Raw genomic sequence first — 14,483 nt, 5'->3', positions numbered from 1 at the left:
TTAAAGATCAAGATTTCTGTTAAATTTTTCCAAGACAGTTGAGTTTGTATGTTCAAATATCCACTGCTGTGTTGGAGATGAAGGATTGCAGCTATTCATAAAGATCTTTCGGTCACTCTCACTGCAGTCCATACAGCTGCTGCTTACTGGATGGTAGAGAGTCTTGTCCTGGAGAAGAGAAATTTGATGTGAGGTTGCTAAGCAGACAAGCAAAGCTGTTTTAAAACCAACAGAAAGAAGTCTTAAAAACCAAGGCAAGCTATTTTGTCACTTGGATGTATCTGAAGTTGTTCAGACCCTGGCAAGCATCAGGGTCCATTCCTGCAAAGGTCCCTTGCCACAGCATCCAGCCCAATCCTCACATCTGCCCCGGGAAGTTCTAAAGCTGTGTCTGAAGTCAGGTCTCCAGCCTACAGGCTCACATCCTCCTGCAGTCACTCAGCAGCACTGTGCAAGCAGATTTCAAGGACGAGGATAGGGCATTTAGTCAAGAATTTACTTACCTGTTGGCCACAAAAGCATTGCTTTAGTAGGAGGATGAATAAATCCTTACCTACTTCTGGCATGATCTTCTAGTATTCAAAACAAACGAATAAACACAGCACACCTCTTTGCAAACAGGTTTTGCAAGGGTGCTGCAACACCTCACTGCCAGCTGTGGACAGGACTGCAAGGAGAGTGTCCTTCTGCTTAGCAAGCCCTGGAGAAGCAGTCCTCACGATTTCTAACCAGTGGAACGGGGGAGTCACCTCTTTCTAATCAAGGGTAATTAATGGCACAATGACAACAGACTGTCTGCAGGTTCTCTTATCACAGCTACATGAAGAGAAGGAATAAAACATGAGTGGTGCTGGTTTAAGGAAACTTAAGTGCCTACAGGCAATTTGACACCTTAAATGAAAATATGCATGTGCACATACACACTCACTTTTCGGTATCTCCAGAGCTGGTTCCCCTTCATGCCATGACAGTCATAGAGGGTCACAGGACTGCTGTGGGAAATGGCATCAAAACAAAACTTCTTGGTATGCTGAGGATCCCCGGGACGGATGTCTTCTCTCCAGCTGAATGTGAATACCTGCCAGGACAAACAGGACCCTCAGGATGGCTGGTACTGGGTACGGTGCTTTCCCCAGCAGAACTACATTCCCTTCTTTGCCCACAGGGTGGGGATGGCTTCAGGGAAAGGACAATATCTTCTAGAGGAAAAACTGCTTCCACCTCTGGGGACAGGGACTGCTGACTAGGGGAGTCTGGAACAGCCACCCTGCGGACTGCCACACAGCATGCTAAATGAGACTGTGCTGCTGCGAACAGCCATGCTGGTTAGCTTGGGTACTAACAGCAGCCCGGAATGTCTCTGCAATGCAGACATACATCATGGATTAAGTGAGCAGCTGACCAATTACAACACTTCACAGTTAGCAAAAAAGGCAGAGCTACAGGAGCTCCGTGTTAAAGCTGGCAGTAAATACGCAAGTGTGCCCAGGCAGCCCGGAGTCACCTTGAGAAGAGTCTGTCCCACACCTTCTGTGACAAGAGACCAGGAGGCCCACAGCTCCCCACCCCACTCCACAGGAGTGTCAGAAGGACAATCACTAGGGCAATGTTTCCTGGTGCTCTCTTCTACTGACTCTGCAATGATCTTTCAGCACTTTTAGGTGAAATGAAAGGAAGGATACTACAGAAAAGAAGAGAGAGGGTTTTAGCTGTAGTAACTAGGCACAGCCTATCAACGCCTGACAAGGCTGTGGCCTTGATGAAAGTTGCTGGATGCCAGCACAGGTGGTGTGGAAATCTCTGAGCCACAGGGACTGGACCACAGAACAGGTGGTAGAAGTACCACCACATGCATGCTCCGTTCCTTGCACTGCCCCTGTGGCATTTGCGTTTCGCCACGGCTTGAGACAGTAGCGCAGTCAAGCTGCATCTCCAGTCTGATGATCACAGCTTGGCTTACGACATGTTTTAAGCATTGTAGGACTGAATCCCACAAAAGATGAACTTGTTTAAATGCAGGCACTGCTGTCAGGCTTTTGCCTTCTGGTTTGACATGGACAGCATCTCTGGCAAGGGTGCAAGTGTGACCAGCACTAGCCGACATGGTTCTGCAGGGCTACTAGCCAGCGCACCTCTCTCACAGTGCCCATGGGGAAGGGCTGTTCTGGGGGCTCCTTCTGGAGCCAGGTGGAAGAATGGTCCTCTCTTCAGAGAGATCTCACAGGGCAGTAAGATCAGTAACGAGCAGGGTGCTACTATTTGAAGCAGTAAGCCAAGAAAACTTTTGCACAAAGAAACTACTTTGTTTCTGTCTCTCTTTTAAATCTCCCTTGGGAGAGAAATCACCACTATCATTTAGGCTCAATGCTACACAGAAGTTCAAAACACATTATCCTCCTAAACATAAGCCAACACTAATTGTTCAAGATTCTCCTGACACAACAGAAGCTTAGTTTTGGACTGCGTCTCAGTAAATAGGTTTCGTTTCCAGTATTCATGCATCAAAATTGATATGCAACAACCCTCTGTCTCCTACTACTGAAGCCATTCCCCTGAAGAGTTATGCATGGCTCTGTAATAGAGGCATTGTTTTCTTGATCTTTTCTCAGCTCAGCTGCTACAATTTAGACAAACTAATATTTCCTTCCCTTCTGTTACAATAAAGCTGTCGTTTCTGGCACCTTATATGTTGAGAGGGTGAATCTATAGCCTGGCCGGTTTCATCTCTCTCCAGCAATGGTTGGGTGTTTATAATGCATTTGCCTCCTGTCAGAAGGATGATAGTAAGCAGTTATTGAATGCTCCTGCAGGTTCATTAATATGCATGATGCTCCTCTATCACTTCTTTCAGCACAACCTTTGAAGTTAATATTCACTTTGTTACATATTACAGCTGCCTTGTTACTGGTTTTTTTTTTTATTATTATTATTATTTTCGCATATTGTTTTCTTGTGCTTTCTTTTGTTCACTCCAAGAACTTCAAAGCAGAGGTAAAAGCTCTGCACAAAGTCTGCCAGGCTCTAGGCCCTGCCACAAGCACAAGCCACATCCTGCTAGGAGCCCATCAAGTATAATAAGCACGTGAGCCTTGGGGTGCACAGCACCCTCTGTTCACCTGACAGAGTTCTGCAATGGCCTTCCTTCTCAAACATCTGTTCTCGTAACTTCTCCCTCCCCGAATTTATTTAGGGGCTGATGATTTATCAGAGGGACCGTTACCTGCACGTTGTTCCATGCTGCCTCTCCTCTGTCCTTCACACAGTTTTCCAGCCTCAGCGGCGATCCCAGGGCTCCGTGCTTAGTATCCACACACAGTCCAGTTCCTACATTGCGTATCTGAAATAGTAAATTAATCACTGAATCTCCTACTCTTACCAAGTGACAGGAAAGAAGGCTTAAATTGCTTTCAATAGTGGCACTATTTGTATGAAGACAGTTTTAAGATTCCTCACTTAACTATGTATCTGAGCTGGCAGATAACAGCTAGAGGAAAGCACAGGAACTCAAAATGGCACCCATTGCCAGCTGCACAATAACCTCCAGGACACAGCAAAACCCATCAGCTACAGGACTGCAGAGTCCACTATGTCGTTGTGTGTAACAATCTACGACTTCACTCCTGGGGTGATTCTTTTCCCAGAACACAGCTGACTTTCAAGAACAAGGGTGGTTTTCCTGGCTTTCAAATGGGAAAGCTAAGGAGCTCAACACAGTTGTGCAGCCCTTTTGAAATACAAGATTTCTACTATTGCTCAGCTGCTGCCTCTCCCTCATCCACCCTGTTGGCATGTTCTGCCTTCAACTAAATAAGCAACATGCAGAACAAGCCACGACTCTATTCTCTTTGTTGCTGTGCACTAATAGAAATGTCTGCCTAACTGCCACCTTCGATCAGGCCAATATAACGGTACAGAGTTCTGGTCTTTGAAACATATCAAGCAGGATCTTTCAACACTCGCTTGCCACCTTACTCACAGCAAAACAGTACCAGAGCACATGGGTAGGGCAACTCTAAAAAAAACAAACCACAGCCTGTTTGTCCACTGCAGGTTTCAGAGCACAAACTTGCCTCTCCCCAAGCAGCTGCTGGAGGCTCCACTGGTGGGTAGAACTTTGGCAAGTCCCATGCGACCTCGTTCATGAACCACTTGAAGCTTTTGCAGTTGAGGTTGTTGCGAAGTTCCTTCTGAGCTGCGACGTCCCCTGCAGAAAGATGCCGGTACTCTGGTCTGCGCTGGTATATGTACTCTGCATATTCATCCATCCACACCTCAGCCACCCGCTTCAAGTTCTGTGTGGGTTAACAGCCACGTGTGAAAATAAGAGAGGAAAACACCTGAGAACACTCAGCACAAACTACTGACATTAGCATTCAGAACAGCTCCCATGTTTTTGCTCAGACAGGATTTTCATTCACATCCACTCTTTCTCTCCAGCTTCAGGATGAAGATTATTTTTATTATTCTCTAGTTCCAAGAGACTTTTAGAATGATATTTTCAGTTGAGGTCAAAATAGAGTCCTGGCACTTGGCCATTATATCTAGCTCCTTGTGGCTAAGAAAAACAACATTAATCAAAAGTTGGGGGTTGTTTTTTTTTTATCTTTTTCTGTGAAGAAGCTAGTCAGAAAATGATGCTGGTAAATACCACTGGACATTCAAAGGTCCCTGACAAAAAGCTGCTTTCTTAAATCCTTATTGCATCTTTTATATCCATCTAGGAATGGGATTTGCAGTACTCTCTCTTCTGGAAAGCTTCAGTTCACAATATTACTTCTTACCACTATTTTTCCATTTTCTTGGGTAAAAAGCTGTTTAAAAAAAACCTCTGAGATACCGCAGGAATATGGAACTTTCAGGTGATGACCCTTCAGAATAGAAGCAAAGGGTTTACCTCCTGGCAGCAGTATATTTCCTGTATCACTGCAAAGCTTAATCCACTGTGCAATTCTAAGACAGCAGTGAACACCACCCTCTCAAGATACCCGCCCTACTGCTTGTCACAACACACTCAAGAGACCGTTGGACCTTGGACTGTTCTCTGGCAACATCAGCTACATTGTTGGTGCCACACAGTAACATGCCACGTACAGTCATGACTTCAGTGACCCATCTTGCATGAAGGTGGTCAGTCCAGCAGTGGTCATTTACTACCAAAAAAATCAGGACATTAAGAATGACCAGCATGCTGACCCTGCCCCAAATGCAGCCTATGTACAACAAGAGCAGGTGCTCATCTCAAGGTGACTGTACTATCTTAGACGCCAAGAAACAGCCTTTCCCTTTCCCACACCTGTCTGCTATCTCCTTCCAGCACTGTGGGAGTATACAGGAGCCAAATACTGAACGAAAAGAAATATCGCTTCTTCCTGTAGAGAGGGCACAGACAGGAGAGCACTCTATCGCTCTGACAGGTCATTGCTGGGCTGAGTAATAAATCCAGCTCTATAACTAGGGTGATGCTATTAAACTGGGAAACACTTTAACACTTGCAAGCCATAAGACTGCAGAACAGCAGGGTGCTTTTTTGTGTTTTTTAGTTTTTCAGCCTTCCTGCTCCTAGGATTTTTCTTCTCCCACCAGAGGGCAATGCAATCCCTTCTCAATTTGGAAATTAACTGGAGAAAGCTAGTGTGTGATAGACAAAAAATCTTTCCTCTTTGGGCTACACTAGATTAAGAAATAAGATGGCACAGAACGTTCCATTGTGGAAAATTACAGTTTGCCCATTCAGTGGTCTGTGATGCCTGAAGATGAGAGGTCTTTCAATCACCAAAACACAATCACCACGCTGAAGCCTGCTGCTCTTGGAGAGCACAGCTATAAAATGACTGAATGACACAAATAAAGCCATATCTTGTTTTTATGGGTGATTCCATAGCCAGCGCCTGATTGCAAAGTCCCTTCCCCACACCTAGTAATGGCTGATGTCTAGAGCACGGCAGCTATCTGCACATGAGTCTGCAGCTCCCCTCAGCGCTCCGCCCCTTGTGCTACGCATCCACAACTGCAAAACCGCTCAATTTGACCACCATATAAGTACAATTTATGGACTACAAAGTCTACATTTGCCTCCCACTGTGGGGTGAGAGGAGACAACAGCATGGTCACATTGCAGTCAGACATCTCTTGTGGGGAATGCCATTGCCACTTACTCTTGCCAGGCTGACTCCTGTTGGAACCTTGTATGGAACATATTTTCTGTAGATATGACCAACTCTAGAGCAAGGGATGTCCTCCATGCGACCCCCACACATCCATACCTGTGGAACAGCAGAGATACAGATTCATTCTTGGTTATACAGAGAAAAATGAAGAAGAAGAAAAAAAAGACAGACTTTCAAGTCATGAAAAAGCTTAACCCAGATTTTTTACTTTAAAGCACACTTTCTCCCAAATATCCTGCCTTAGTCTCAAATCCTATAACTACCTGCTTAGAGCTGTGCAGCAAGCCTTGATTTAGCACAAGTGCTATCAAGCCCAATGGCTAAACAGTTCAATTTTGCATTCCTTAGAGAAAAGAACAGAAAAAAAAATAATCCAAGCACCCAGAGAACAGCACACAGCACACTTTAAATTGACATATGTTCTTACAGCAATAGGAACCACAATAGTTAAACCAGACTGCCATATAAGACCTGGGTGTAGGTTGTGTAAGGTTGCTGTAAAAGGGAGGCCATCTCTATAGCACAGATCGTGTTAGGCAAAACACTCCAGGGAATTCATGAGCCTGTTCAAGTGCCAGAAACAGAAGAAACTGCTACTTTTTCCCATGGTTATCACCGCTCTCATATGGTTTCATTGCTGACATGCATGCATTGCTTTTGCAGCCTTACAATTAAGTAGAAATCCCTGCCTGGTGAAAACATAATTAGCTTTAAAAAAGCCCTCAGAAAGTCACTGGAACACACTGCTAATTGAAGACAACCACCTTGATGCTTCGTTAACGTCTAGATTAGGTCCAGAAGTTTTTTCCCCATCTGGGAAGATATCACTCTGTGCCAACACCCTGCAACAACTTTCTTTTATTCCTTATTCATAGCATGGATGCAATAATTTTGTCCAAGTGAAACCAAAGGAGATGTTTTCTGAACCAGCCAATCTACTTCATTTGGTTTAAGAAATATATTCATACGTGCTTTCCAGAGATACCTAATCAATACTTAAAGAAAAAGTATCCTTCAGTGTGCAATACAAATGACTTTCTGAATTCTCACAGCACGACACAGTGTTGCCCTTCATTTTGTCCCCAGATCTTATGTTAATGCCCCAAAGGCAGCGATATTTGAGAAGGTTCACTGGTGCTGCAGGCTGATGCAGTGTTCTTGATCTCTCCGTTCACTGTGGCTAATTTGAGCCACCGCAGTTCACTGTACAATGAGCTTAGTCAACAGCTTCACACATAGCAGGCAATTCCATTAATATTCTACAGTGACAATATTAAATACTTAGCTCGGAAGAGAAATATTTGGCCAAGGCTGCTGCATAATTATTAGCTCTGACACTAAAGTCCTCTGGAGTTTCAGCTCTGTCTACTGGCCCTAATAATTACAGTCATTTGCTGACTGCGTATAACTTAATGGAGGTTGGTTGCTCTCAGTTAGAGGAATATTTTTCACAGGCAACTTCTAAAGTTCAAGGTACTTAATTACATGTCATTATGGTGAGAGAGACAAGAAGAAAGTTGACAAACACTCTTTCTACACAATTTCATTCCTTTTGTCCCTGCTGTGTCTTGAGAGGCTGAAACAGAAGAGATGAAGATGAAAAAAAGAACTAGCACTCAGTTTCTGTGAAGTTTCTAGTGGAATCAGAAATGCTTCTTATTCTGTAGCTGCTGTGCTTTTTGCTGCAGCGGGCCACAGTGTGATTTCTCTGCTAGGAAATTAACAGGTAGACTGAGAAAACAAGAATTTGGGGATGTTTTGTGTTTCTGTGACAGAAACGGTTTCTGTAAGGCTGTAAGAGCTGCAACAGATCTGGGAACTACAAAAAAACCCGCAGAACAGCTGAAGAAGCCTCAGTTGCATAGGCACACGCACTCCTGAACAACCCGTACTCCTACATCGTGCACCGCACCCTGCATCATGAAAGCCCTGTTGGGCTGAATGAAAACACCAGCTTCTTATCCTTGCTGCCTGTCCACAGGATGCCTCACTTGCCCCTGATCTCTAAGGAAAGGCTTTTAGTCAGGCCACTGTGAACACGCATCTCCTCTGGAAGCATGGCTTCCCTAAGTAACGCGAGAAACAGCCCCCCGCAGTCGGTATGCAGGTAGAGAGGAGAGCACTGTCCCTGCGCTGCAGATCTTGTGAAGCGGTAATACAGACAGCACTTCTCTAACGAGCGGTACATTGGAGAGGCAGCGGGCATGGGAAGCTGGACAGAACTGATGATATGTTGGGCCAAGAGCTCCAAGTCGGTACAAGGCTCCAGGCACAGAAGATGACATTACATGAACACATATAATGATATGATAAGAAAAGCTACTTAACTGAGTTACTGAATAAGTAAAATCCAAGATCAGTTTTAAGCACTTTTTTCCTAATCATGCTTTAAAATATTTACTCCCAAATGATGCTGCAACTACCAGTGCTGCATGGAGGCAATGGAAAGCTTCCCAATTCCTGCTAGCAGAGCTCAGTGACCCTTTCAAGGTACTTTGCCAACTCAGTGCCTTTTTAACATTGTCTCATGCTGCAAGTGACAGTATGGCACTTGCAGTACAAATCTAATTTTAAAAGCATGCTTTCCATTCATTCATTGCTGCTTTGATTTATTTTATTAGTGAGCTGCTTTGTGTGGTGACAGAACTCATTACAACCTCCATAAAGACAATTACCAGTCCTTATCTATAAAAACGGTAGACGGGGACATGCATTGGTAAAACACAGCTAACAAAAGCATTGGAAAGCTAGAGTTAAAGGTCAGGGGAATCACATCCAAGGGTCTGTCAAGGAATAACTGCAAACGAAGCAAACCCAAAATAGCTGCGTGCTAGCTGAGAGAATGCTTCCACTCAGTGATATTTGGTTGTTTTTAAACAAGGGTACTGTTCACAGGCATGACACACTAGAACTTAGACTGTTAAAAATACAGCACAGTCAAACAGCTGAAACGGCGCTGTTCTGTGGGGTAGCACCTCGTGCCTTCACAGTAACACTGACTGTCACTTACTGTGTTCTCCTTAGGCCAGGGGAGCCAGTTTCTTCTTCCTCTTGTTTTACAGAAGGGGGAGATGGTGCCTTATCTCCCTGGCTGACATGACAGTAAACATCAGAGCCTGAACTTGACGCACTTAATTTCAATCAGTCATTTACTAGAATGCCGTAAGAACAAGAATTAAAGCTGGTCAGGCAGGCAGTGCTTTATACAATGATCTAATCAGATCTCATTAGGAGAGAACAGGAAATTTCTCTTCCTCCTCAGGCACAATTTTACCAACCTACATTTTGAGCTAGGACTCTAGAGCTGACAGATCTGCTAGAAGTAAGAGAAAACCTGGCTACACTGAGGTCAATGGGCATACTGCAACAGATTTTTCTAAGGCCACAATCTCACTCTAATAATAAAACCATATACAAGGAAAGTAAAATAACAGCACCAGTGATATTACTTCCATCTTCTCAGTGGCCTGGAGAGCTGTAACTCCATATTCATAAAGCGACTCAAGAGCCTTTGACTCAGCTAGTGTGCTATGAAAGCACAAGATAATATGCCACCTATTCTCTACATGGGAATGTTATGCTGATCCAATTCCCTTTCTTCTATTTCAGAAAACAATGTCACGTAAGACAGCTGAACCTCTCTCAAACACACAAGACAATACTGCAGTTGGTGTGTGAACACAAATTATCTGGGTATACAAGGTTTATGATTTCCAAAGACCGCACCATGATGAGCCAGTGCTTCCCAAGAGAGGGACAAAACACAAAGGAAAGAGTCAAGCTTTGAAAAGAAAGCTGCTTCTGCAAGCCATGACAGAAATAAAGACCATGGGATGGACCAATGGGGAGAAGCTGGCTGGTTGTTTGAGCACACACTGAAAGGTGGCAAGAAAAGGACACAGTGGGTAAGTCAAGGGGGTTCTCTGCACAACACGGTAGGTGAGAAGATGAAAGCAAGGGCAACCAATAATTCAGAAAAATTGTAATTCTCTCTATTGTAAGCATCAGCTGCTGTTGCAGCTGGGACTTACTGCTCTATAAAAGATTAAGGTAGCTCAAAAGCCACTGGGATCTATGTGTTTGCATAATGCCTTCTCTCACACAACATACACCAGGATGGCCCCTCCTTACCGTCTGGAGCATTTTAAAGTAATGATAGCACTTTCCAATAATCACATTTCAGAGAGCGGAGGGGTCCACCTTCCTGCATCTGCTTGGTGCGAAGCTACTCTGGAACCTGAACCAAGCACATAGGGTGAACAGAGGCCAAAAATTCATGTCAGTGGTCTGAAAGTCATCTCTGCATCACCAGATAGGAAGGGAGAAAGCAGCCACCTTCTACTGCAGCTGAGAGATGTAGAATTAAGCAGCATGTGCTAGCTTAAAAAAAACAAACCAAACCCCCACACAAAAAAAAGCAGCAGAATGCCCGGCCTGTTTCAGTGTAGGCAAACGTGAGCTGCTGGAAAGTGGCGTGAGTATGTGCCTGGAATAAGCCGTGGAGTCTCACAATCAGCACTAACTTCAGCGACACAACTAGAAATGCTGTCAGAAGCGATCCCTTGGCAGCTGCACCCTAACTACGCACCTGCCAGGAGGCCAGTGGCAAAACGTGAATCAGAAATGTGCTGCTGACATGGGGCAAAGGAGATGCATACAATAGATATGCAAACAGAAGCTATAGAGCACTTGGATTTGTTGAAAAACATGCAACGTGTTTTATGCTATGGAAATCAGGAGAGGCAATCCCTGTTGATGCTTTGGGAAAAGGATCTGGAAAAATGCAATGATCTACTATCACCAGAGTAAGCGTAGTGGATGTTTCCCATTACTGAAGCAAGGAGTGAAGACCATGAGTACTGCCCATCTCTTTTGCCTCCCCCTTAATTGTAATTTTCATTGTCAATATGGCTTGTTTGCACCAAGCCCATTTAATTTTGCGAAGGCTTTAACATCTCTAAATTACAAAACAAACATTTCTAAAACTGAAATGATCTATCATGTAGCAAGTGACATGCCGGATTCTCATTCTTTGCTCTTAAAGTACAATGTACAATTAAAGGACTGAGAGCCACACCACTCAAGATCCAAGGTACAAAGTACATCTACATTTATGTCTATACAAGTCACTTTTTCCTCTTGTTTCCCCATACCCAATAAATCAGAGATGATATATTTATGGAAGAGAGGCGTGAAGCAGCTTAGCAAAGATTACGTAAGCCAAACAGACCAGAAGCCACAAAAATACTGGAAAAGAGGCAACAAATAAAACTAAGCATAGATAACTGCTGCACAAAGTAGCATTTGCAGAAAGGAACAGTTTAAATGCTTCATATACACCACTCCGAATTAAATACATTACTCTCAAAGAAAATGAAGTGGTTATGTAGGCAGCAGAATGTAGGTATTTGTTGAGTATGCAGGAGCATTCAGAAAATCAGAGCTATTAAGCCGTGTTTAGAAGAGGAAAGACACATTGTCACTTTGGGTAAAGTATTCAATTTTGTTCACATCATTGCAGAAAGATACAAAAGACCAGGAAAAACTGTGGGAGAGGAGAGGTATGGAAGGGACTCCTAAAAAGCAAAAAAACACAAACACAAACCCTCAATGCAGTCAACTGAACAGAGAAACTACGACTGTAGCGTTAGGGGCAGCAGAAAGAAAAGGTAACAAGTGCTGCAGAGAAATAGCTGTGCACACTTGTTTACCCTTTCCCCAAATACAAGAATGTACTCAAAGGTCAGCAGCTGGTGGTCCACTGAGATGGAGGAGAACACAGATCTGCAGAGCAGTTTACCTGGAGCATTCTGCAAGCAGGGTTCATGAAAAAATGAGGCTCATTTGACCAAGTCTAATAACTGCAACTCAAATTCAAGTTTGCAATCTTCCTGTTGCATCTGATGATGACATGAAATAGGAAGACCCCTGACCCGCAGAAGTACTGGGGTATAGGCACTGAGCTATTCTGGATATACACAGAAGAGAAGGAAGAAGTGCGTGTTTTCTGCTTGAATATGGAAAACAGATAGATGGCCTCCTTCATTTCTAATCTAGAAATTTCTGTTTTAAGGGATTGAGAAGACCCAGAAAACTACAAACCAGCAGTTAGGGTTAGAAAGTTTGTTTCCAATTGAAAATTCACCTGAATTCCGCCCCCCCCCCAGCATGCTATGTTTTCTAGTGATGTTTGGTGAACACATTTCACACAAGAAGCAAGGCTTCCATTAACAGAGTTTGATCCATCCTCCAGCTAAATATTTTCTGAGGTGCTAAACACTGCTGATTTCTCTGCTGGCTTGCCTTCAGCCTGCAAGTTTCTTCTCAGAAGGAAGCAGAGCCAGCTGATGACAGAAATACATATGATCTCAAAACAGAAAGGCAAGAGGCTCCTAAATAAACTTGTTTATTTCCAGTCTCTCAGCAACAGAGGCCTGGATTTTAAAATAAAGGCAAAAAACTGTAAAGCACAGTCCATACATGGCCAAAAAAGAATATGTTTAAGGAAGAAAAAAAAAAATAATCTACTTCTGGTGACGCTTCAGAAGGCCAGATCTGATGCAATGGATTAAAGACCAGCAGTACTAAAGAGTACCTGCACCCACAACACCCAGGCACAGGAATGGATTCTTTGTTAAAGCTGGGCTGTAAATTTGACACACTTAGAATCCGAATTCCCATTAGATAATAAATAATGTGAAAGCAGGTACCCCACGTCTAAACCCAGAGCTTTAAATTATTTGACAGTGCCCCTTTAACTACAAAATCTCAGTCTGCTTCTAAAGGTAAAAACGTAGCTCTAAGCTCGCCAGGAAATGTCATAGCTTCATAAATTCCATGAACAAACCTTCTATTCTTGCATTTCCAGCAGAATTATTACATCTATCAGCCACAGATGAATGTATCAATTTATCTTAATTTCTGAAAATACACTGAGCCTCTTTCAGTTAAAACTTCATTTTTCTGTTGCACAATGAAAGAAAAAAGGGGGTCTTTGCAGAGATTAATTAAAGCAAATTTATCCCTCCATAAATTACCATCTCTGGACTGCAATAAAACACAGTGTGCTTCAGAGAGGATAAGCAAACAGATGAATGAAGTAGTCTTATTTCCTGCAGATCAAGCAGTGTGACTGTCTGCTGTGGCATTGGAGACAAAGGGCTTGCCCAGCCACTGTCATCACTCTTGGAAACCAGCATTTTCAAAAAGGGCCAAGGAAAAGAGGCTGAATACTGCCACTGCCCCTCCTGCAGAGGATGACATTGTTACACAATTTCATTACATGCAACACAAAGAATAAATGGCTCCAACTGTAATGACATCTCCAAAGCGGGTGCTCCCTGCTCCTCCCTTCCTGCTTCCATTGCAGAGGACAAGGGACCTCCAATGTGACTTTATTACTTAGGGTTCTCTTGTGAGCAAACAATGAAAGAAAATACATCACCTTGAGAACAATGCCTTTTCTTGCATTGTTTGCCGTACAGTAGGACAATATGTATGCATGGCAATATGTCTTGCTGAATATAGTTTGATATGCCTTTTAATTGCATAGCGGCATCAAGAATTAGGAATCTGTTTTGTGAGGATCAGCCATGACTTGTTTGTTGGGGAGACAGATGAGGAATTTTAGCTGCCAAAGCTAAACCATGCACTACGTTAGCATCGCTACCATCTTCTAGCCTCGTGCTGAGGCCAACTAGCTTAGGTCAGTTGCATCCAGACACCTATGAGATTATGATATTCAACCTCTGAAAGAGAAACCATGTGGTGACTCAAATAGAGTTTAACGCACAAAACTTTACTCAATTCACTCCAGGATACCGAAAGGATTCCCACCACTGAAGAGAAGAATAGCCACCTGCCTTCAGTGGTCTGGGTTTCCTAGAATGGATTTCAGTGCAATATTCCCAGACAGCACAGGTACCAGCAGTCTCCGTGGGTCACAGTTACTTGTTACTCGTAGTATGCATTTTTGGTCAGCTGGCTAACTCATTTTAAAGCCCTCAACTGAACAGTTTGCAGTAAGTAACAGAATTGTCCCCAAGCCAGGCAGATAATGATCTGAAGTCATTGCCAGCAACAGCGTTATTATTCGAATTGCTGAGGATTTTTTACAGGGTAATTAAAAGTCTCTGTTCCTTGCAGCCAGGCATCAGATGGATTAACTACATACAGTAAGTTACTCTCATCTCTGGGAACTCAAGCTGAGGACTGAGATACTCAACTGGGCAAACACTGAGATGCCTGAATTCTCCTGCCCTCAAGAAGGAGAGTATTTCACCTTCTTGCCAGGGTGAGTACTAAGAAGCCTAACAG

General features: G+C 43.6%; 1 protein-coding gene across 1 annotated transcript in view; it reads right to left on the bottom strand.

Annotated features, from left to right (window-relative positions):
* Positions 1-14,483, bottom strand: part of GALNT10 (polypeptide N-acetylgalactosaminyltransferase 10) — a 100,155-nt gene continuing 85,672 nt past the window's right edge. Inside the window, exons 8-12 of the mRNA XM_009892641.1 lie at positions 6,156-6,263; positions 4,071-4,292; positions 3,221-3,337; positions 929-1,078; positions 1-168 (exon numbers count right to left, since the gene is read on the bottom strand). Of these exons, the coding sequence (XP_009890943.1) occupies positions 1-168; positions 929-1,078; positions 3,221-3,337; positions 4,071-4,292; positions 6,156-6,263 (765 nt within the window). The remainder of the gene's footprint in view (positions 169-928; positions 1,079-3,220; positions 3,338-4,070; positions 4,293-6,155; positions 6,264-14,483) is intronic.

The sequence above is a fragment of the Charadrius vociferus genome, unplaced genomic scaffold, assembly GCF_000708025.1.
Source record: "Charadrius vociferus isolate BGI_N301 unplaced genomic scaffold, ASM70802v2 scaffold529, whole genome shotgun sequence".
NCBI lineage: Eukaryota > Metazoa > Chordata > Aves > Charadriiformes > Charadriidae > Charadrius > Charadrius vociferus.
The sequence above is the reverse complement of the archived record's forward strand: the minus strand, read 5'-3'. Positions and strand labels throughout refer to the sequence as shown.